Source organism: Lepidochelys olivacea (assembly GCF_965140295.1).
Source record: "Lepidochelys olivacea isolate rLepOli2 genome assembly, chromosome: 3".
NCBI classification, from domain to species: Eukaryota; Metazoa; Chordata; order Testudines; family Cheloniidae; genus Lepidochelys; species Lepidochelys olivacea.
The window spans coordinates 167,187,519-167,212,765 of record NC_140413.1 but is presented as its reverse complement, the minus strand read 5'-3'; the positions used below and the strand labels follow the sequence as shown (position 1 = coordinate 167,212,765).

Below are 25,247 nucleotides of genomic sequence, written 5' to 3'. Positions count from 1 at the left end.
GTATTTTAATCTTCAGAACAAGTTTTCACTTTTTCTCCCTTTTGCTCTTTAGCAGCCAAACATGGCACTCTAGTCTAGCATGTTTTTTTTTTTTTTTTAAAGGAGGGGGGGGAATGGAGGGAGAGGAGATGGCCTTGTCTTCCCACTTGCCAAGAGAGAAACAGTGTGGGTCTGTTGGACTAAGTATAAGATCGGGAATTAGAAACTTCTGATTTCTAATCCTGAGTCTGCCGCTAATTTACTGTGTCCTTAGGCAAGTTGCTTAACCTTTCTTTTTCACATCAAAATAATACTTCATCTCTGCTGTATTAATTACAATAGTTAACATGTCTGCAGTCCCTTGAAGATATAAAGCATTAAGTATACCGAACAGCAGAGAAGAAGCCCTAAAGGTGTTTTTCTTCTTGTGAGGTAAATGAAGGTACAACCAAACTCCTGCATGTACGAAGGCATGATGTGCTTGCGTCAGAAAGAACTGATTTATAATATATTACTTATGAGACAGGTGGAGGCTTGGAGGTTGTTAGACAGTTGGTGAGAGAAGGAAATGAGAAAGAGAGAGCGAGAGAGAGCGCATTTCTGACCTTATGTTATACTTGTTGTTTGCTGGCACCCTCCTTTTGATTACTGTGCCTTTTTCAAAGCTTGTTGGTTGCATCTCTCTATATGGGGGATAAGCCATTTGTTGACCCTATGATGCTGTATACATCTAACTTTAAACGTCTTGCAGACCTTTTCAGTGATTTCTTTTTTCTTCCTCTTTCTGTTAGTACCTGCTACTTACCTATCTACCTGGGCAATCTGAATCTTCCATCTTAGTCCATGCTGTCCAGTATCCTTGGGGAAATGCAGCATGTCACTCAAATGTCTAATGACGCAAGTTGCAGGGCACTTCTTGCAAGTATTTGAAGCACATTTTGAGGTTACCAAAAGGACTTTTTGATCAAGGTACATGTTTACCTATAGGCCTTTTCTGATCTGTAAACTTTAAATACAAGTTTATTTTATAAAGTCATTTTCAATAGCTCATTGCCAACACCTCAACATAATTCCTTTTTATATCTAAGAGGATCTTCTGACTAAACAAGTAACCAGCTGGGGTTTGAGTAGCCAGCACATCGACATCCAGCAGATTGACAATTGAAAGATATATTCACTGCATGTTAGAACCCAGATATTCTTCATAATATTCCTAGTATCCCATGTGCTACCTCTTGTAATTATTCTGTGAAAATGCTTTTTGCGCCTATATATCTCATTTTTCATCAGTTGACCACAGGGTGACTAAGAAGGGGCATGGTATCCAATATTTATGCTCTTTGTCTATGTCAGACCCTCCAGATTATTTGAATATTGTTGAGAATTTCTTTTTTTGTGAGTGTCTGAGTTAAATAATTCTTAAAAATCTAAATAGCTAGCTGCTGGCTTATTATCCTGTATTTATAGAGTACCGCTAATGGGTCAGAGGTGTCCTGGCCAGCTGATCTAACACCAAGTTTGATTTTAAGAAATGTATTTTATTACTTGGGAATATACAAAGCTGTTGGGAAATGAGGGAGCAGACTGCTTCTGCTTGTTTAGATGGAGGCTTATGCGCAGCGAAGTAGCTGTAGAGTTTTTATATTCTGTTTGCGGTAACAGTAAACAGAGCATCTAAAATAACCACTTGCACATTGCAACAAACACATCATCATTTGCTTAAAAAGAGTTCTAATTACAGTTGACGAAGCATGGACACCATAAAAATGCATTAGTTTGGCTTGACACATTAATTACCTGTTTTTGCAGATGTTTTTATATATTGTTGTGTGAAGAGTTTACAAAATAATTACAGGAGAGTCATATGGAAAATAAACTAAGTGAGTGGTTTCTCGCCTTAATATTTTCATTCATGTGAATCTGTGTGAGGCACAGCTGCTCTGTAGCAAATGCAAAGAGAGAGAGCGAAAAAGAGGAGGAATCTCGAAGGGTTTTTATTCAAAGGTCTCTGTCATCATCATTACCACACTTTTATATCTTGCTTCTGCAGCACAGTTTGTAAACATTTAAAATGACATGGCTGATTTCATCCCAGTGAATGGGGTGGGATGTGGGGAGAGCTTTGATACTGATCAGATGAAATGCAACTCTTTTAAAAAAAACAAAAAACAAAACGAGGAGTCCTTGTGGCACCTTAGAGACTAACAAATTTATTTGGGCATAAGGTTTCGTGGGCTTCATCGGATGCATGCAGTGGAAAATACAGGAGGAAGATATATACTTATACACAGAGAACATGAAACAATGGGTGTTGCCATACCAGCTGTAACGAGACCAATCAATTAAGGTGGGCTATTATCAGCAGGAGGAAAAAAAACTTTTGTAGTGATAATCAGGGGGGCCCATTTCAAACAGTTGACAAGAAGGTGTGAGTAACAGTAGGGGAAATAATTAGCATGGGGAAATAGTTTTTACTTTGTGTAATGACCCATCCACTCCCAGTCTTTATTCAAGCCTAATTTAATGGTGTCCAGTTTGCAAATTAATTCCAATTCTGCAGTTTCTCATTGGAATCTGTTTTTGAAGATTTTTTATTGGAGAATTGTCATTTTTAGGTCTGAAATTGGGTGACCAGGGAGGTTGAAGTGTTCTCTGACTGGTTTTTGAATGTTATAATTCTTGATGTCCGATTTGTGTCCATTTATTCTTTTGCATAGAGATTGTCCGGTTTGGCCAATATACATGGCAGAGGGGCATTATTGGCACATGGTGGCATATATCACATTGGTAGATGTGCAGGTGAATGAGCCTCTTATGGTGTGGCTGATGTGATTAGGTCCTATGATGATGTCCTTTGAATAGATATGTGGACAGAATTAGCAACGGGCTTTGTTGCAAGGATAGGTTCCTGGGTTAGTGTTTCTGTTGTGTGGTGTGTGCTTGCTGGTGAGTATTTGCTTCAGGTTGGGGGGCTGTCTGTAAGCAAGGACTGGCCTGTCTCCCAAGTCCTGTGAGAGTGAGGGATCCTCCTTCAGGATAGGTGGTAGATCCTTGATGATGCCCGGGAGAGGTTTTAGTTGCGGGCTGAAGGTGACAGCTAATGGTGTTCTGTTACTTTCTTTGTTGGGCTTGTCCTGGAGTAATTGACTTCTGGGTATTCTTCTGGCTCTGTCAATCTGTTTCTTCACTTCAGCAGGTGGGTATTGTAGTTGTAAGAATGCTTGATAGAGATCTTGTCGGTGTTTGTCTCTGCCTGAGGGGTTGGAGCAAATGCGGTTGTGTCGTAGAGCTTAGCTGTAGACAATGGATCGTGTAGTGTGGTGTGGATGAAAGCTGGAGGCGTGTAGGTAGGAATAGCTGGAGGCATGTAGGTAGGAATAGCGGTCAGTAGGTTTCTGATATAGGGTGGTGTTTCTGTGGCTATTGCTTATTAGCACTGTAGTGTCCAGAAAGTGGATCTCTTGTGTGGACTGGTCCAGGCTGAGGTTGATGGTGGGATGGAAATTGTTGAAATCATGGTGGAATTCCTCTAGGGCTTCTTTTCCATGGGTCCAGATGATGAAGATATCATCAATGTAGCGCAAGTAGATTAGGGGAGTTAGGGGATTAGAGCTAAGGAAGAGTTGTTCTAAGTCAGTCATAAAAATGTTGGCATACTGTGAGGCCATGCGGGTACCCATAGCAGTGCCGCTGACTTGAAGGTATATATTGTCCCCAAATGTGAAATAGTGAGTGAGGACAAAGTCACAAAGTTCAGCCAACAGGTTTGCCGTGACATTATCGGGGATACTGTTCCTGACGGCTCGTAGTCCATCTTTGTGTGGAATGTTGGTGTAGAGGGCTTCTACATCCATAGTGGCCAGGATAGTGTTTTCTGGAAGATCACCAATGGACTATAGTTTCCTCAGGAAGTCAGTGGTGTCTCGAAGATAGCTAGGAGTGCTGGTAGCGTAGGGCCCGAGGAGAGAGTCTACATAGCCAGACAATCCTGCTGTCAGGGTGCCAATGCCTGAGATGGTGGGGCATCCAGGATTTCCATGTTTATGGATCTTGGGTAGCAGATAGAATACCCCTGGTCGTGGTTCTAGGGGTGTGTCTGTGCAGATTTGTTCCTGTGCTTTTTCAGGGAGTTTCTTGAGCGGATGGTGTCGTTTCTTTTGGTAACCCTCAGTGGATCCGAGGCTAATGGCCTGTAGAGTGAGCTTGTATGATCAGTTGTCAAGGGGTTTAACAATTCCTGTTTGTTACTATTTAAAAAAAAATCTTTCTAAGGTGTAAATCTTAATAAAAGATGCTCATATCAATGATTCAGGGCTCCATATTGAAGAGTGACCACATGATCTCTGTTGGAAATATGAATAAAATGTTCCCAAATAAACACTTTAAAATAAAAAGCTTGTATTAGAAAAAATTACTTTTCCCTCCTAAGTTTTGAAAAAGTTTGGCTAGTTTAATCAATAGTTCATTCCTATAAAACATACAAATACAACCTCTCTGCATTTCTCTGACGTGTGAAGTATGCACCACTGTTGCGAAAGATCTTGAACATAGAAGTTTGTCTGTCTATCATCTTATTGTAATATCTTATTTAAGTGAGGAGCTACAAGAAATGAAAACCTGGGATAAATGCTAGAGTCTGCGTTTAGTTTTCTGGATTGTTCGTCATCACAATCTAAGTGTTTTGTCACAGTTTTTTAAACATTTTATTATTCAAATCTTCTTGGAATTTGGTAGCCTATTTTTCCTTTACATGGTCCACATGTGCTATATATTAGATGTGCCAGAAAATCTTGGTATGTTAAGAAGTGATTGGACTGATAGGCAGCTGGTATTTTTTCATAACCTTTCTTGGCTTTTTAAAAATTAGAGATCAAACTAATGTAAATTTAAAAAATAAAATAAAATAAACCCAGCTCCACAAACGTATTTGATTCTCTTATTCTGGCTCAAAGACAGACCTTGTGTTTAAGCATTTAAAGCCTGAATTGGTAAGTATTGAGATCAGATTTCCTGTCAGCCACGAGAGAGATGTGACAACCTTTCGAATAGAACCCTTTTTGCAAATACAGTCCTTACTGGTATGGTTAAGTTTTTAATGAGTGAATAACTCATAAATTTAATATTTTGAAAAATAAATATTACTACACTCTTTCCTATCCTGAGTGACAAAGTAAAATTAATGTTGAATGAAAATAGGAGAGAACAACGAAAACTCAAAGGGACATGCTGTCTTGTGTGTTAGTTGCTCTAAAATAACTGAGGCATTGGGGAGAAAAATAGGTAAACAGTGGTAAACATTCAGACTAAAAACACATAATCAATAATTACAGCAGTAGCTTGACTTTCATACTAGTCTGGTGAACTGAAATTGCTGGCTGAAGAGAAGCCAAATATTAATAATATAAACAAATTAGCTGTTCCTGAGAAAACCAGCTCTTGATGGATGTCAAAGGGGCTGATGACTGTCTCTAAGGAAGTTGCAGACATCTGTACAAGATTAAGTTTCCTTCTGCAGACAGAAGCAACAGGACTGGAAGCAAGTTTTGAGAATTTAAAAAGTATATTGTTTGCATTTTTACACACATGGGCGGCGCATGAGCCCCCCCTTTGGGGCGGCTAGTCATGAGGCCCCATCCCTTCTGCCCGAGCCCCAAGCACCCCCTCCTGCAGCCAGAGGTGCCCCCGCTGAACTGCCCCAGATCCCCCACCAGCCTCAGAATTGGCCCCAATGCCGGGCCTCTGACCTCCGTCTGGAGCTGAGCTCCTGCTGCCTTGGGGGAGAGGGTGGAGTATGGGTGGGGCTGCTAGAGCTTGGCTTAGGGGAGGTTTAGCCTCCCCTGGCCTGTTATACCCGCCTATGTTTACAGACAATATATACCAGTGCTCTTATCAATAGCTTACGTTTGTTTAAACAAGAAACATTCAGTTTATTCTTTCCTAAATGGAAGACAACACTGACAGGTTGGAAAAAATTTCCAGAACCTTATTAACCAGTGGTTGAGATGAAAGATGATGAAGCTGCTTGTAAGATTCAGGCACCATGCCTATTTAGAAGCCCCGCTCTGACTCACAGCTGCAGGGAGGGGGCTTGAATTCTCATCAGGCTGCTACTGTTGTATCTTGCCTGCGGGCAGAGTGGTTTCATCTTGTCATCCTGGCTGGTGACCATCTGAAACTTATTAGCCTCTTAGCCAAAAAGGAAGGGGTCAGCCAGCAGCTGAAATCTGTGTGAGTTCTCGGTTTCACCCGGCTATTAGTGGCATTTCTGACCCCATTTTCATGGAAGTATAGGTTGGAAGGATGGAAATAAGCAAGTTTTGCCTCTTCTGTTTTTTTTAAAGTAGTAATTTATAACCTTTACCGTATATGCACTAATCTGATTTCCATGGATACAGAGTCCATTTCACTGCTGCCTCCGGTTCTTAATTTTGTTTCTATGGAAACTGACACCAAATTGGCAAAAATAATGTAAGAGTTTTCATTTACTTGAGTATGTAATGAGGCTTAAACTGTATCTTTGCCAGAATACCCAAATCCAAGAACATGGAATCGAATATTATTGTAGGCTTGGCTATCAGAATCCATGAATAAGGCTGGATCCAAAGACTGCAAAATCAAGTCAATCTTTCTCCAAGTGTTTGGAAACACTTAAAAAAAAAACAAAAACAAAGAACCTCACCATTTTCTGTTACTCTATCTAGGTGAGTCAAGTCCAACTCGTCGAGAAGCAGTGAAGAAGAAGACCGCAGAATATCTAATGCGTGCTGAAAAAATTTCCAGCCTATACCAGAAATCCTTCTCTGAAGATGGATCAGTTTCTGGGGTAGGCTTCAGTTTCATTTCTCTGAAATTGGATCTGTAAGATTGTCTGTCTGAATTTCTTGGCTTTTAGTTATCTCAAAACTGATTTTAAAATTAGATAACCTTCTGTATGTACCCTAAACACAGTAGTTCTTTCTGGTAACTTTATATAGGGTTTAAAAAAAAATTCTTTGGTGCTTCTTGATTTAGTTTACTTTTTGTAGTATTATGCAAGATACCTGGTTCTAAAAAGTGCTGTCAGTGGGTTTTAAGTATTTTTACTTCATACTCCGCAGTTTATAAAGTAAACTGAGTTGGAGAATTCAGCAGCTTCTGCCAGCATTAAATTGCTTTTTGAGGTAACTTCCACCTTTTTAAGCTGATATCCTTAGCTGAGCTTACTTGTGCAAAAAAAAATCCTGTTTCAAGACATTCTTAATAGATCTCTACTTTGCCCTTCCCAATCCAGTTCCCCTGGGACCCATCTGTTCTTAGTTTGTTTTTTTTGCTGCAGTCACACTAAACTGTGTGTGATTGTCAATGACTGCTCCCAGGTAGCAAACATAAAAGTGTCAAACTTTCTGTCTGTCTACATTTGTATCAAGTAAGGACAAAAAGGGCAGAAAATTCTTTTGTCTTATTTTTCACAGCCCTAAGAGCAGTTTAAGGAGATTATTTCAGTTAAAAAGCAAAGCCTTAGAAAATTCAGATAAAATTAAGCTCCCTAATCCAAAGTAAATCTTAACCTCCACCCACCCCCACTCCTCTCCTCTCCAGTCTTGTTTTGAAGGGGAACTAAGAGACCACAGATACGTTTATGGGGACATTCTAAATGAGAAACATTTTGTGAGAGTTAATGTCTTACTACTTGTATCAGTTGTACTTGAGAGAATTGTAACACTGTGGTCTGTTATCTGCATCTGCATAGCAATGAACCACCCTCTTTCAAGAGGTGTCAAAACTAAACTGAGATGTTATGTGAACTACCTGCTGGTTGCCTTTCCTTGGCCAAATGCTCTTGGAAGTGGGGCAAATCTTGACTGAATGCAAACCCAGTATTTTTGGAATCTGAGCAGGGAAACAAGTTGAGGGACCCATTACAGTTTGTATAGTAAAAATTCACTATGGCTGGGTAACAGGAAGAAAGAGGTATTACTGTACAAGGACCCCCAAGGGCAATGGAACTGCCCTCTATCATTTTAGTACTGAATTGGACAAATGCCTCCTTTGCAGATCTTAAAGGGATACATCCAGAGAAAAAGGGGAGGAAAGAGAGAAACCTGCATCTCTCCTTGATACCATTCAAAACTGACTAGCTAGAAGAAGCTTGACTTTAGCTGAGTAAAATTTTGCTCTTGACTTAATCTCCTTCATAGCACAAACTTTGTCCATCTAGTGGCACTATTGTGCTAGTATCTAAGCATTTATTTTATTTTACTTATTCATTCTTGATTTTTGTCTCTTTTCTACTCTTGCGCCAAATAAAGTTTTTTGCTTTTATTTGAGATCATTGGAATTAATTTACATAGATTGTTACATTGGGAACAACCACTGTCCAATGGCCCACAGAGATGGAAACTGAGTTTTGATCAGAAGTGGGAGTGTGGTGACAACTGAGACGCATAAAAGAGCATGTTAAGTGCTGTGAAGAAGGAGGCGGGCATCACTGTGGGCAAAAAGAGAAACAAGGGAATAAAACTGACACCTTGATTTGTGACTCTCAAGAATTAGGTAACATGGCTGATCTTCTTGTCTACAGCAATCGTAAGAAAACATATGGTGAGAATAGTGACACGTGCCCTCAACTGTTGACATACATAGTGTTTGATATGAAGTTTGTCTAGATGAGAATAAAGAGGGTGGCTTTTTTTGGACAGTGGTTACTTGCCAGGCTCAGAGGCTCACTCTTTTTCAGGAATGTTTGTCTTGTTATTCTGGATCACAGTTTACCTCCGATTTCCCTTCACTCCTTCTTGCTGTTAGCTCTTTATTTCCATCTGGCAGGGTGGGTTCATCTGGAGTTAGTTTTCCTCAACGGTAGCTGCTGAAGGTGATAGGTTTGGAACTTTCCTTTCCTCCTTGTTCAGGAAACTGGACTTCTCCACAGGGAAAAAGATAAACTTTACAAAAGAGCTTTGCTTCAGTTCAATTATTTTAATCGATAAAGCCACTGGAAGCTGTCTTATTTGTAGGTAGCGGGTTAGGGTCTGTGGCTCTGTGTGGAAGCTGCATACTTGATTTTTTTGGGGGAAGGATCTGATTATTCTTTGTTAGGGCAGGTAAGTGGCTAGACCCTTTTGAAAATATGACTTGTTCAAGTGCCATAGGTGTGCATGGTGATCGGTGGAGCAAGTAAACCAATACAGGTCCCTGACCCGAATTGCGTACACTTGAACCGAATCTCCCCTCCTGCCACAACTGCTGGATAGACAAATGGAAGAGAGCCATCACCTGGCAATCTAACATAGACAAGCAGGTTAGTGCAGAAAGGAGTGTGTTCTCTGTGGCTTGGATTCCTTTCTCAGTGACACAATAGAAGCCATTCTGTGGCTTCTAAAGGGATGGAGCAAGGGATGTTTCTGGCAGGTCTCAGCTGGGTTTCTCCCACCCCAAACCCCTGGGGCACAGCACAACACTGCAGGTAGCCTGTCTTCTTTAGTTGAGCTCGTGCTACAAATTGCAGAATGTATTCCCTTTTCACCACAAGTGCTGTCGGGAGTAAAGTCCAAACTTTAGTTTTCAGGTGAAATTCTGTTACTTTAGGTATGGAAGGAAGTTGGAGAGAATAGCAGGGCTTGTATTCTGCAAGTGTGTGTATATAGCAGTGAACACACATGCCTGACACATAAAATGGGTAAGTTACATACTGATAGGTCACAAAACACAGTGGGGACAAAAATACACGTGTTAACTACTTGAATAGTTAACATGCGCACTCATCTGTTTCAGTGTAACTTATTTCTGGATGGGTAATGCATAGCTACCTTTGGCTAAGGCTGTTTTGGGGATCATTGTGTTGTGTACCTTATTACATCAGGGTTTATGACTGACATGAGTAGAGAGCACTTGCCATCAAACAAAAAGAGCACTGTTAAGAATTCTGTATTTTGTGTTCTTGTAATTTATAAAGCTTCTAATTTCCTTTTTCCTGTCCCTTAAGACCTGAACTATTGTGAATCCAGAATAACTATAAGACTATGATTGATTATTGTTGCCAGGTGGGAGCTCAGCTGTTTGTTACGAAGTTTCATTACCTCTGCAAACCATTGGAAACTATATAAACTCATTTCTTTTTCTATTTTAAAATTTTGAATTCAATGTTATCTTGATTTATTTACTTGCAACTTTTCTTACATTTAAGGACAAATAGAAAAGTTCTCCTTTCATCTCCACTCTCTCTGATTTATGATAAATTTCGTTTCCTTCGGCCTGGCATTTGCTACAGCAGGCAGTCTTCCTTCAAGTACCGCCCTGATTGATGTGTAATCTTTGATATCTTCCATTAGCCTCCAGGATCACTAAGTTCAAGGCCCTCTTGGAACCTAAGGAGCCCTGCCGAGGAACTGAAGGCCTTCAGAGTCCTTGGGGTGATTGACAAGGTAATTCTTCAGTGTCTCTTCAAGAGTTCAGTCATAAATCGACTGCATGCTGACATTTTGTCTTTGAAGCTGTGGATCTTAAGGATATGAAACAAAAGGGGAAAATGACTCAAATGCATCTGCACTTTAAAATAACAAAAGTAGAAGAAAAAAGGCTTTTATCTAAGCAATTCATGTAAGGTCATGCAAAATATATTTGAGCTAAAGGATAAGGTACATGTTTGGTGGCATTCATTAGGATGGGGCCTGCTTTTTGAAAATAATGTCATGGTTACAATACCGGGATAAGGACATGTTGATACATTTTCAGTTTATTAAACTGATGGCTATTTGAAATACAGAAGGGTAAAAATTCATGCACTTTACCACAGTCAGTGCAATATGGAGACTTGAGGAAGGGGGAACCCCTGTGAAAAAGAGATTTGCTTTCTCTCTTCTTAGAACCTGGAATTCAAATCCCCAGCCAAGGCAGAGATCTAGAAGAAGTCAAACTAATTTTTGACTCATTCAGATAAAATCTCCCAAAATCTCAGGGTAATATCCGACTATCGTGTAAATTGTAATGGACCATACAGATCTTTTGCAAGCCCAATTAAGTGACTGAAAGAATAACAGCTCATAAAGTAGCTGCACTGTTTTGATATCGCTGATTAGTTATCCCCTTACCAAGTACATTTAAGATGATGTATTATTCAGTAATGAGACGACGACTAATTCAACTTGTAATGACTCATTTCCTTGTTGCCACTCCATTCCCCTGATGCCTTTTGATTGTTCCTTGAGTGATCCCTGGCTTGTGTGCTTCGTGTTTCAGGTCACATGACACATTTGTAACTTGTATTATTAAAAATTGCTGCTATACTCTTCGTTCTGAATTTGTTCCTCTTTTGTTAGACTGAACATAGCAATTTGGATTTTTTTTTGCCTATGCTGTTTTAATTGCATGCATAACTATTATGTTGTCTCCTCTGGGCTATATACACACAGATTTTAACCTTGTTTTCACAACATGCAAGGACCTTTTAGCTATAATATCACATACATTGTATCTCCTTTCATTTGATGGCAAGTGTCTAATCTATTCAGTGTTTCTCTCCCTGTATATTTATTAAGGAGCAATTGAAAGACCAATTTGATAAGCTGATTATAGCTGTTAGCTGTGTGCATTGTATAAATCTTTAAGACTATGGGGGATTCCAGGAACTACCTAACCTCATAATCCCCCATAAGGAGAGATGGAGCAGGCAGCCTAGAGCCTTAGGAATTGTCCATACCTGGGCATACAAGGCTATGATATTATTGTAAAGAGGTGGAGTAAGACCTCTTCAAATGTCTTTCAGTTTTAAAGACCACAAAATACTGGAAATGCTTAGTAACTTGGAGGTGATGCTCAACACCTTGTAGGGCCAAGCTCCTTTATTCCATGGGCTAACTGAATCTCCCAGCAAGAACAGTGAGGAGTTCTTGTGGCACCTTAGAGACTAACAAATTTATTTGGGCATAAGCTGTCGTGGGCTAAAACCCACTTCATCAGATGCATCTGATCAATAAATAAATACATTTATTAGTCTCTAAGGTGCCACAAGGACTCCATGTTGTTTTTGCTGATACAGACTAACACGGCTACCTCTCTGAAACCTGAATCTCCCAGGTGTCACTAGATTCCTATTTAGCAAGCTTCTAGGTACAAGCCTGATATATCCAGATCCTGGAATCCGAACTTATTCTGCAAAGAGACAAGGTTACTGTGGTAACAAAAAACAAGCGATTTAATATTGGAGACATCAGCATGACATGCATTCTAACAGTGTTTTGTTGTATAGCCAGCCAGCTAGTATGCCATAGTTGGCAGAGTTAAGTTTGAATTATTGTTCAGAGATGGAGCAAGAGGTTTTCAGATATCTGTCTGCTTGTATACCTGCTCCCAGGCTCTCAACTCTTCTTCTAAGTTTTAATCTTACTCTGAGATATAGTTTTGTTTTTATCATTTGATTATAGTGTCATAAGTGTACCTAGTGTTTTAAGGCAAGTATAAAGTCAATCTCTGCCCCAAAGGAGCTTAATCATACAGTATGTTGTGTGAATATAAAATATGTGTGTGTATAAAACATAATAGTGTTTATTACATATGTAGTACAGGGACAGTGTTTTTACCTTCACTGTAAATCATTGTGTACACTTATGTCCCATTTCTTCATGCACCCCCAATACGCTCACTCTAAGGCTCCAATTTTGGGAGAGCTTAAACATGTGCGTAAACTACTTATGTAACTAGTGACATTGAAAGCAAGCATATTCCAGGGAGTACAAGTGTGTATGTACTACAGACATCAGGTCACAAGTAAATTTATAAATATTAGATTGTCCAAAGGATCCCGTAATACTCTGAAGTTTCACTCATCACAGAAAAGCAGACACTACTGGGCTAGAGTACATAAATAGATATTCAGCCAGTGCACGGCACAACATTTAGTTTTGGTCAAGGATATGGAGGCAAACCTCTGCTCCTTCTATGGGATCTTTAATATCTCTGCAGAGCAGACAGTCTCATCTCTCACTGCTAAGGCATGGCACAGGGTATAAGGCCTTGCCTATATTACAGGGGAAATTCGATCTAAGCTTTGCAATTTGAGTTACGTGAATCGACGTAGTTTAGACCTACTTACCGCAGGGTCCACGCTATGTGATGTCGATGGGAGACGCTCTCCCATCGACTCCCCCTACTCTTCTCAATCCGGTGGAGTACAGGGATAGACAGGAGAGCGATCTGCAGTCGATTTAGCGGGTCTTCACTAGACCCACTAAATCGACCACCGATTTATCAATCTCCCGGTAAGTGTGGACAAGTCCGAAGAGTGCCCATTGCTGCTTCCCTTGTAAAACCACTGCTAGAGCAAGATGTGGGAGAACATCCATATGCAGGAAACACCCTTTATGTGTTGTGTGTACCTCTCCAAACCATTGCTATGCTCCTGATCCATTTCAGCAGCTGGTGTCGTCTATATCTGTAACTTGTCAGCCTGTTCCTGGCTGCAAAACAAGATATCCCATGTTAACCGGTCTCCCTCATATGAACTCTTTAAATAGTTTTTGCTCTTCCCTGAACAGGCTTGTGATGTGCTGTTAGCATCTACAGGATGCAGTGTCCTCTTAAAAATGAAACAAATGGCATCTCAAAAGCAGGGTTTTCTGAGAAATAGGTACTTTAACACACACTATATTGTGTGTTGTAGTGCTTGAGTACAAATCAGCAGGCTCGTGACACTTTGGTCTTGTCTCAGTTGCAGCCACGTGGGAGCATCCATTTGCAACATTTAGCCCAAACCATATTTTAATGTGTTTTGTCTGTGAAGAAGGGGCAAAATCATGTGACAGCCTGATCTTTCAGAACTGTAGCACAGTTGCCTTAAAGTAGTTTATAATGGTTTGGGACACAACATGGGGTAACTAGGTCTGCATCACACAGAGCTTTTTCTGATAAATTCCGAATCTTTGTTCTAGTCATGATACAACTTCCTTGGTATTAATAACAATGAGTGTGCTAATGGAGATGGACTAATGGAATTTTTACCACTGTGGTGTCTAACTTTGCTCAAACAAATCTAGATGATAGTACAGTAAAAATGCTGGTGACCAGTCTATATCCTAGTGCTCCCACTGTTGCTAGATGTCGTGGAGTTGCAACAGTGGTATACCAATGATGACGCAGAAAAAACAGCTTCTCTGGAATTTTGCTCAAACACTGCGAGAGTCCCTGGTTGGATATGCTGCCAAGATTGTAAAAAGGAAATGGGGTGACTTTTTGTGTGTGTGTGCGCCAATTGAGATGCCCAGAAAGGGCCTGATTTTCAGAAAATGGGGTGCTCATCATTTTCTGAAATGCTGGCTCCTTCAAGCTGGGCACCCAAAACCAATAGTCAATTCTGGAAAATTCTGGCCATGGCTTTATCTTATCTTTTTTCATTTGGGCTGTTTGCTTCAAAAGTAAGCGGTGTGCTGCTTTATTTGCCACAGGCTTTTATATTTTTAAAAGGGGAAGGGCCCCCCTGTGAATAGATTTTTGTTGTTGTTGTTGGTTTTTTTTTGGGAAAATGGTGTTTTAATCTAATCAAAAAATGAGGCTCTTGTCTTTTGAATGTTCAGGGCTCGAATCTATTGTGAATATGTGAGTGTAACTCCTGTGAGCATGAATGTACCATGCCAAAGAGTGGGCTTGTGTGTGTGTCTTGCTATAGATACCCCCTGACCAAATGTAATCAGTTACATGAGCACAATAAAGCATCTTAAACTTGCAGATTTCTTTTTGAAGTAGAAAACTTTTTTCTTTCAAAACTTATTTAGTAAAAAATATTTCTGTGTTGTAGAATCTATGCTGAGTTTCTGCCCCCCAAGCAACTCTTTACTTTGAAACTATAATCAGCCCCTGAAGAAACTGATTTGCTGTGGTACTGCAGACACCTTAACAATGCTGTTTCAAGCCCAATGTCTTATTCTTTAGTGGGCAACCCTCTGTTATTTAGATTCATTTTGTTTAAAGATTCATCTTGTATCCCTTAAAAGCACATTTCATTAAGCAAGGACTATGCTACTATAAGCAATGTCTCATCACTTTTTTCCCCAAACAGCCAAATTTGATGTAGTTGGTATTGGTGTAAATCTGGAGTAACACAATTGGCTTCAGTGGACTTTTATCTGGATTTTCCCTGATGATTCTGATATCAGTAACAGGCTCAATCTGCCAAGACTTGTGTGAATTAGGTTTATTGTTCAATAGATTCATGGTTAAAATGTATATAACATAATCTGAAACACTAAGAATTAGCAAAAAGAAAAGGAGTACTTGTGGCACCTTAGAGACTAACCAATTTATTTGAGCATGAACTTTCGTGAGCTACAGCTCACTTCATCGGGTGCATACGGAGTTTCCACGGTATGCATCCGATGAAGTGAGCTGTAGCTCACGAAAGCTCATGCTCAAATAAATTGGTTAGTCTCCAAGGTGCCACAAGTACTCCTTTTCTTTTTGCGAATACAGACTAACACGGCTGTTACTCTGAAACCTGTCACTAAGAATTAGAACACTATCATCAGTGGTCCTGATAAAATTAATTGAGAAGTCTTTAAACAGGGTTCTCACATGGATGTAAATCTCTCTCTGTAATTTTTCTGAAAAACTGAAAAAAATCTCATTGCCACTATATAACTTTACTTCATTACAAATATTTGGTTTTCTGTTCAGTGTTACTCTGTATGTGAGAAATCACACCCCCAATGTTAAATTATTATGCTCTATTTCTAGGGACAAGTCACCATGACGCCCAAATCAGTATTATTAATTATTTAAAAAGTATGATATGATTATTACTTATATCAGCCTCAAAAGAGGAAATGCCAAAAAAGGAAAAAAAAGGCACAATGTAAAGAACCCATGTGGTGCTTGCTTGCATAATGCATTTTTTTAAATATGCTGCAGCACCATAGTTAGTTGAATTCCACAGGTTATGGTTAGTTTAATTGAGTTTAATTAAAGGGTAGGAAAAATGGGCTTGTGTTATGACAGTTCCTCTGTTGTACATGAATGTTTAATATTGCAGTAGTTATGACTTAGTCCATGTTTACTAATTCCCCTTAGAAGCGTAAGTATTTTAATCCTCAGTTTTACTTTGAGTAGAGTTTAAACAGTACTGCAGTTGCACAATTTATATTGACATCAGCTCATATTTTGGCATATGGCAGTCAGATAAACATTCTGCTAAATTTTGATGATCTTCCTCTCCCCTAACATTAGTTAAGGGTTTGTACAGTAACTGTGAGCATAAAAGATTTAGAGAAAATGTAGCTGCAACAATCGCATGACTATTTGAATTCACATATTACCTCTATTGTGGTATTATGATGATGATAAGAACCAGAAAGAGAAACAAGTCTGAAACTAATTTTTGTTTACAGTTAAACTGACTAGTCGTATTTTCATTGCCCAACACATAACACAATGGAAACAAATGTCATAGTTGTTAAAAAGCAGATTAAATATTTACAATTTGATTAATCTAGTTATTATTAATAACGTAAATAAGAAAACTTGTTTTAAGAGTAGTTTTTTGTAATCTGAGTGTTTTAAATGACTATCTTGTTTTATAGCAATTTCAAATCTATGATAATAATCATAGACGTTAAAGATGGAAACGTTGTATTTGGATCACTCAATCCATTTCGCTGTCATTACAGAATTGTTTCCTAAAATACATTTTAATATCTAGTCTAGTTTTAGGTCCCAAGACTTGGGGCTTCCACCACTTTCCTAAGGAAACTGTTTTACAAACTAACATATCTCACAGTTAAGAAGAGTCTCATCTCTTCTGCTATTCAGCCTTTTATTTTCCATAGTTTCATTCTATTATTCCTAGCTCTATCCAGTTTATGAAATTTAAGAAAATAATCTCACTCCTTGGAGTTTACACACTTGACATATTTAATATATTTTCGCTTAGCCAAACTATACACACACAAGTTTTTGAAATCTTTAATCATACTTCAGTCCCTTATAGCTCTCTGATCACTTCTGTTGCTCTTCTCTGAACTCCCTCAGATTTGTCAATAACTTTCTGGTAATATGGTGCCCGGAATTGACTGCAGGTGCAGTTATACAACAATTGTACAGACAGAGATTATTACCTCCCTGCTCTGACATATTGCCTTGGGGTAGGCAGTGTTGAATCACCCGGGCTTGCCTTTATAATCCCATCACACAGCAAACTAATGTATTTGCTCTGTTAACCCTCCCGTAGGTCTTGCTACTGGTTCCCAGACGTCCCCTCCCATTGAGTATGTGTTTAAGATTATTTTTCCCCTTATGTATTGGACTGCATGTTTTCATCAGAATCTTTTTTTTTTTTTTTAAACTTGCGTTTCTAAACTCTCTAAGTCCCTCTGTATTTCAGTACTCGCTGCAAATATTTGTTGTACTATTGACTTGATTTCATGTAATTAATAAAGATGCTAAATAAGAACAGTCTAAAGAACAGTTTCTTCTAACTCAGAAGACTAACATAAATTTAACCCCTTATCTCCACTCCCCACCCCGCCCCCCAAATCAAGAATCTAACAATGCATGTTTAATTTCTCTGGTTCATTATAGGCCATCTGCCAGCTTCCATGTAGAAGTAGTTTGTTCTTTGGGAAAAGGACCTCGTCTTACTAAATGCTAATAAGTTGCTTAGCACAGTTGATGCTTTATATTTAATAACTATCTGATCATGGATGATACCCTGAAGTATAATCCACTGGATACCCCCTCCGGCTTGATATTTTGCCACATATAATTTTTGGCTAATTTCCAGTCTATTTCAAGGGAGTAAGCTTTCACCTTTTACAGCACAACTAAAAGTCTAAAAACATAAGTGAGTTTTCATATTTGCTGCTCTCTGGCACTTTCAGTAATTAAACCAATAGAGTTTTTCTTTTGTTAACTATAATATTGCTCATCAAGAGACTCCACAAAGCATAAATTAATTATGGATAATCACTAAAAAAAAGGGGGATAACTGAAGGCATCACACTGACTCCACAGATAGTGATGAGCACTAATCTGTTTTTTTTACAAGTATCAGCCAAGTGCTTTACTAAAGTTGCCTTCTTGGCTCTATAATCTTTGAGTGCATGCATGTGTGTGCAAGTATAAAACAATATAAATAAAGATGGGGGGTAGAGCTGCTCTGAAAACTGACTATATTTAGTGGCAAAGTAAATTTCTGTTAAATAGACCATTTACTCTGATTAGCCTTGCACAGCCAACACAGCTGAGGGAGAGTAAGGTGAATTTTATTCCTACTTCTGAAGCATCAACAAAATTATGTAGCAAATTCTGGTCAGTTACCCCTGTGCAGTCTCTTGGATGGCAGTGGAATTTCACTGAGGTTATTACTTGACTTTTTAGTCCTGGAAGTGATAAGCAAACAAGAAAAAAAAATCCAGCGTGGTCATCAGATCCCAACTTGAGTTTGCAGGATTTGTGGTTCGAAAAACGGTGTCATAAACGGAGCATATTTGGTCTGGAGTTATACAATAAACATAGAACCCAGTGATGACGTTTTTGCACATTTATTTTCAGAGTAGAACTGCAATTCAGTAACAGAGGATAAAGCCAGCTTTTTAAAGTATACTCTAGGTGGTAGCCTTATCTCCAAAAACCTTAAATGACCAGGATAAGTAGTTAAAATTGGTAATGCATTTTCATTTGATTATACAGGAGGTATTTGTAGCCCACATCAGCACACTTTAACCCACTTTTTTAGGAAGCCATTTTTTAATTTATTTTAATAAATGTTGGTCAAGTAAATAGAACAAACTCAAGCTCGTGTAACTATGTTAGGTTTCAGAGTAGCAGCCGTGTTAGTCTGCATTCGCAAAAAGAAAAGGAGTACTTATGGCACCTTAGAGGCTAACAAATTTATTTGAGCATAAGCTTTCGTGAGCTAAAGCTCACTTCTGTAGCTCACGAAAGCTTATGCTCAGATAAATTGGTTAGCCTCTATGGTGCCACAAGTACTCCTTTTCTTTTTGTAACTATGTTGTGTTCTGTTCTGAAAATGTGTAGGATTGAAGCAGCAACAGCAGTAGATTAAAACAAGGCAGAACCTAATTGCAGTTGGTAAGGTGACTGCATTTCTGTTAAAAACCACCCGAGAGAGAGCAGTGCATTTATAGCAGCTCTTAGTTGATCCAGTAGTGTCCCTTGTGACCTTGGTTGGGTGTTTTATAGGGTGACTAATGGCTCCCCATGTTCTCTTTTTCTGGTGACTTGCCTATTGCCTGCCTCTGGGTTTGTGATTCCCCTTATGCTGACTTCTGCAATATTCCTTCAGTCTCTTATCTCAAGGCTTTGATGCATATGTTCTGAAGGTGGCCACCGTGACTTTGGGTGGCAGCAGATGGTAAACCTTCAGGCTGCCACCGGCTATACTGGTGTTAAGTTGGAAACTTAGCGTTTGATGAAGAATCAGTAGTGCATATGAAAGAGCTTTTACTGCAGAAATATCTTTTAATTAAAAAAATTAGCATACTGAAACACTTGCTAATTTCTATACATGTAAAGAATCCTAAAATTACCTGTTTTCTTAAAGCTAAACTATGGTTATTGACAAGTTAGATTTTATTATTTCTCAGATTTTTTGTATATAATATATTTAAATAGTTGTGTGTGTTTGTTTGTAAACTGAGCTGTTGGACACACTTATAAATCAATTATCTGAAGGTCTTTGAAGTGCAATTATTTTTAAGAGTAGTTTCACCTAACATCAGAATTAACTTCCAGTTTTAAAAATGAAATGGGAAATCTTGCTTACAAACCCACAAAGAACTGGTACGTTATTACCTTAAGTATTACTGATTCCCGCTTTGTTGTAGTAGCTGGATGGCAATAATTCCTTGTTTATATGCATTTTGGGACACTTCATGGCTGCCTGGGAGAGCTAAGATACTGTACAAAGCACACTTGAGTGTGCTGATGAAAGTATTTATTTGGCCTATTGGCAATGCTCTTTTCCTGTCGACTTTCTGTGTCTTTTTGAATTGGCTCTTGTAGCACTGCCTACCTATGTTTTTTTTTTTCTTGGTGGTAACATGCTATATTGGAGGATTTTAAAGCCTAAAACAATAGCACATTAGTATGACAAATAGGGTTTGCATAGTCTCGTTTTGTATCACAATCCCACTTGCCATGAATGGCGAATGTCTGGCGTAGCACTTGGTTGCCTCCCTTTTGAGGATGGATGTGGATGACGGTTAATTGTTATAAGGTATTAGACGTCACAATTCACGCTACAGTCATCCTTACACAACAGCTTCCATCAGCATCCAAAATCCAGGAACAGATTTGCTTCCTAACATAACATAAGAGAAGTGCCTGTACACAATCTGCTGTTGCTGATACTCCTGATGCCATCGCTTTGGATAGAGTATTGAGACAAGGAACATGCTATGGAACTTCATGTTCTCAAGTCGCGCTTGTTCATGGGGGAGCTCACTGACCCTGGTTGTTCTGTGTTCTGAAGGGAAATCCTACCAAAAATCCCTAAGGAACATACACTTGCACTCTCCTCTGCAGTGGGAGAGGGATGTGGAGGAATGCCAGTATACATAACTCCTACTGTGACAATACCAGTAAACAATGTTTGGCCCCAAAGTCTGAGGAGCGAAGCCTCTGATGTTGAGAGCAAGTCAGTGCTTAATCCACTGGATATATGTTTCATCTTTGCAAAAGTACGTTACAGCACTAGTCCTGCAAGGTAGCCCAGAGGAGGTTGTTTTTTTTCTGCTGTGTAAATATAATGCTTTGTAGAGTAGATGTACTGGAGTCTAAATAAAGTGGTTGTGCCTCTTTCTTTCTTTGGCTCATCCCCTTTTGGATTTGCATGCTATTTGCATGTTATGGTAATGCCAATAATAGTGTGGTAATTACCCATTTTTGTAACTTGTGCAGATAGGCCAATTATGGACTACGTTTTGATAAATTGCATGAGCATACCTGTTTCAGTACAATGTTAGGGCCCTACTCTGCAGTTATTTCAAAGTAATTATATATAACCTAGATCTACCCAGTCAAATTTGGCTAAATGGATGACACTAGGAGTTTCTCTAAACTTCCATCATGACAAAATAATCACTTACGCCAAGATATAGAGGTACTTAATAAATGGTAATTCTTTATCAAACAAAATGGAGCCATGGATTATTTTCAAATCTGTGGAAACTGATTTCAGCTTTGAGTTAAACAGAGAAAACAAGACCAAACAGGAGTGAGTATAATGCTTGCTTGGGGAGAAAAAGCGAAGGAATGGTGGCTGGTTGGAGAGACTGGTGAATCAGTCTAACTAGTGAACCTCAGCAACGCGGAACTATTATCTGTTAAAACCTGTTCTGTTACGGATGAAAAAGAGTAGCTGCTAGTCTTTGTGATGTTGTAATATAACAGCTGAAGCTAGCCCGTAAGGGGCAGGTTGTCTGCTTTATTTCAGCTAGTGGCAGTCATTCTATATGTTACTACAGGGCGAAGAGTCGGAAGTCTGCTCTGTTACACCACATGTTAATACAGTTCTGATAAGCAAGTGTGAAACATGAAAGGGAGGAATACATTAATTGTATTTGTGCAATAAGGTATGCCATCAAAGGTAATTATTTCATGACAGTTTTAGTTATAGCACTTGTTTTATCATGAAATAAAATATGGCTTTAGGAGCCTTTTATTGGAAAGACAATTGTATCAAATTAGTACCAAATTAGATTTTTGCCTTTACAAAGGTGAGCAAACCCATGAGCAGTTTTTAAATTGGTGTGTTGTATTCTACAAATGAACAAATCCTGTCTGAGGGTTAAAGAAGCGATTATTTTGTCCTTTATGCTGACAGCTTCATTACTGATTGGCCTACTGTTGGTATTAAAAAAAAAAAAAAAAAAAAAAGTTTGGCTCCTTATGATCTTTGTGCATGCAGCTATAATATTAATACAGAGCCATAGAACTGTTCATTAAGAAGTGACTTTAAATGAGGTTGATGCATGAGATACAGATGTTAAATGCAGACATTCCTTTTCGTATACAGCCGTACGGCTAATAATTTCCAAGTGGCTAAAGCTCTTGTTAGCAAGGGTGCTGGTGTGTTAAGAATGGCCCTATAAATAACTTTAAGAGCCGAAGTTGAAGGTGCTTTTTTTTTTTAAAGACTATTGTTAACTAAACATTATTGCCAAACAGATGGAAAGCATTCACCAGCCTGATGTTTTTAGGTCTAATTATATTATCACCAGTCCTGTATGGCTCAGTTGAAGAGGTGTATCCAGAGGCCAATTTATAATCATTTAGCCAACACCTGTTTGGGAGAAATTGACAGTCAAAGGGCACATTTAAAAAAAAATCACATATGTTCTTGTATTTATTGCCTCAATGTGAATAGGACCTACCTACAAATAAACTTGGTAAAAGAAGACAAAGTGACTGTAAACAAAATATCACTTCCTAACAATTTTTATCTGTCTTAATTTGGCATATCTTGTAAATTTTATTTTAAGACTGGTGGCTAAGCAAGAATAGTAAAACCAATGTTACTGCTATGATTTATTCCACTGTCTTCTTTTGTTACTGAGAGCCCTACAGAGCAGGCTTACAAAATCATCATGAAAATTCACCTGCTTAGGCACATTATCTACTCACCAGCCTTCCCATTATGATGAAAATGACATTCAACACATCCCTCAAAAAAATTAATCCATTGAGTGGGCAAATAGAATTTTTAGAGGCTGCTATAAAATATTTTATATCTTAGATTGCATAAACTCTTGTTTTATAGGTTTCAGAGTAACAGCCGTGTTAGTCTGTATTCGCAAAAAGAAAAGGAGGACGTGTGGCACCTTAGAGACTAACCAATTTATTTGAGCATAAGCTCACTTCATCGGATGCATTCAGTGGAAGCTTCATCTTAAAACAATCAAGTATTTTTGTACACTGTACAATGAATGAGTATTACAGGAGGCGCTGGTAGTGACCTCTGTACTTAGGCTTCCATTAGAAAAGATTATTGCAACCTTTCCTTAAGAAGATCTAACACATCCACTGTTTGCAGCAGGCCTTTGAAATTAGGCAGGGAGAAAATTCTTGGGCGGGGGAAGTGCCTTGTCTTCATCCCATGAAATTCTGTTCAGGTTTAGCAGAGTTATAATTGATTAAAAAAATCACAATTTCCCTTCTCTTGCTTGTATTATTCTGGAATATGTTGGCAGTCTGCCCAGATAATTGAGTATGAACATTCTAAAGAGCTAGGCCCACACTGCTGTTACTTCACTGGGAATACCTGTGAGCTGCTGTTTGGGCACCATTATTCTTGGACACAGCATGTGGCTCCAGCATTCCATTCCACCCCCTTCTGGGTACTATGTGGGACAGGATCTTCCCCCAGCTCCCAGAGAGGAGAGAGAGCTGAGTGGGTTTCCCAGAACCCCCAAACCAGCACACAATCCCAGCAGATCATCCCTCTTTCGGTGGTGCCAGCTGGGGCAGGAGTCCTCCTCTTTCCAGAAGTGGGGAGGGCAGGGGGGAGGGGCGGGAAGAAAGCTGGGCTGGCCTGCTCCTGCCACCCACTGGCCCCAGAACTTGGTGCCACTGGCCCATCACCCCTCTGGAATGTCTTCTGCTATTGCCAGCTAATATGGTTAGTCCTATAGCTCAAGTTGTAGCAGTCTGTACTGCAATGCTGCAGGTTGTATGGATAACTGTAAATCTGGCATTTCCTGTGGTTTTTTGTTTGTTTTCTTAAATGCTTCACTTTGCAGTTTAAATAATGTTGAAATGTATTTTTTATTTTTTTTAAATGTAATTGTATTTACATTGGAAGCATAACAGTGTGGAGAAATTTAAAGAGTGAATATTCTTGGTATGAAAATCAAATATGACTCAGACTGCACACACTCTACTTCAGGGGTGGGCAAACTTTTTGGCCTGAGGGCCACATCTGGGAATAGAAATTGTATGGTGGGCTATGAATGCTCACAAAATTGGGGTTGGGTTATGGGAGGGGGTGAGGGCTATGGTTGGGGGTGCGGGCTCTGGGGTGGGGCCAGAAATGAGGAGTCATGGGTGCAGGAGGGGGCTCTGGGCTGGGGCAGGGTGGTGGGGTATGCGTGTGGGAGTATGAGGGCTCCGGCTGGGGGTGTGGGCTCTGGGGTGGGGCTGGGGATGAGGAGTTTGGGGTGTAGGAGGGTGCTCCAGGTTGGGACTAAGGAGTTCAGAGTGTGGGAGGGGGATCATGGTTGGGGCACGGGGGGGTGAGGGCTCTGGCTGGGGGTGCATGCTCTGGGGTGGGGCAGGGGGTGAGGGGTTTGGGGTGCAGGAGGGTGTTCCAGGCTTGGATGGAGCAGTTTGGAGGACAGGAAGGGGACCAGGGTTGGGGCGTGGGGGGAGGCTCAGGGTGCAGGCTCCCGGAAGCAGCAGCATGTCCCTTCTCCAGCTCCTAGGCAGAGGCGCGACCAGGTGGTTCTGCACACTTCCGTGTCCACAGGCACCGCCCCTGCAGCTCCCATTGGCCGAGGTCCTGGCAGTGCTCGGGGCAGGGGCAGCATGCAGAGCGGAGCCCCCTGGCTACCCCTATGCGTAGGAGCCTGAGGAGGGCCATGCTGCTGCTTCTGGGAGCCGCATGGAGCAGCCCTCAACCCTGCTCCCCGGTTGGAGCACCAGAGAGGGGCAAGCCCCAGACCTCGCTTCCCAGTGGTAGCTTGTGGGCCAGATTAAAATGGCTGGCAGGCTGGATCTGGCCCGCGGGCCGTAGTTTGCCCACCCCTGCTCTACATGTTTGATCTTGGAGTATTGGTCTTGTACATGTACCATTTTAGGTTATTGTACTGAAGTGGAACTCTTCAGATATGCCTGGGCATCTATAGTCTTGGAATTCCAGGGTAACATGCTCAAGAGTCTGGGGGTTTGCAAAGAGATTTGGAGAACTTCAGTTCCCTAAAACTGGAATTTCTGAGGGTTGTCTTTCAAACAAGTGTCAATACTAAATTAACTAATTAGATTTCTTCTCCTACAAAGTAACAAAATGTTCTTTAGCACCCATGGTGGTGTCACTAAGTTATAGATGAAGTTGTCTATGATGTGTCTGCAGCAGAGCCAGTATACTGTAATGAAGACTGTCTTTTGCAGCTATATCTTTCCTCTTTCTACAAAGAATCCATTCTCTTTTCCGAAATAAATATTCTTTTTCCATCTTACTGTAATATTGCAGTTCTGACCGCTGGATTTCCCTGCAACAATTTGTGTTGCCAGTTATAAATGCACCAAAACTGTAAGGTTGTGGAGGAATTCAACAGCAGTGATAGTAGAGT

General features: G+C 39.9%; 1 protein-coding gene across 1 annotated transcript in view; it reads left to right on the top strand.

The window, feature by feature from the left end:
* RPS6KC1 (ribosomal protein S6 kinase C1) overlaps positions 1–25,247 on the top strand; it is a 108,632-nt gene that overhangs the window by 46,608 nt on the left and 36,777 nt on the right. The window contains exons 8-9 of the mRNA XM_084624180.1: positions 6,681–6,802; positions 10,287–10,379. Of these exons, the coding sequence (XP_084480306.1) occupies positions 6,681–6,802; positions 10,287–10,379 (215 nt within the window). The remainder of the gene's footprint in view (positions 1–6,680; positions 6,803–10,286; positions 10,380–25,247) is intronic.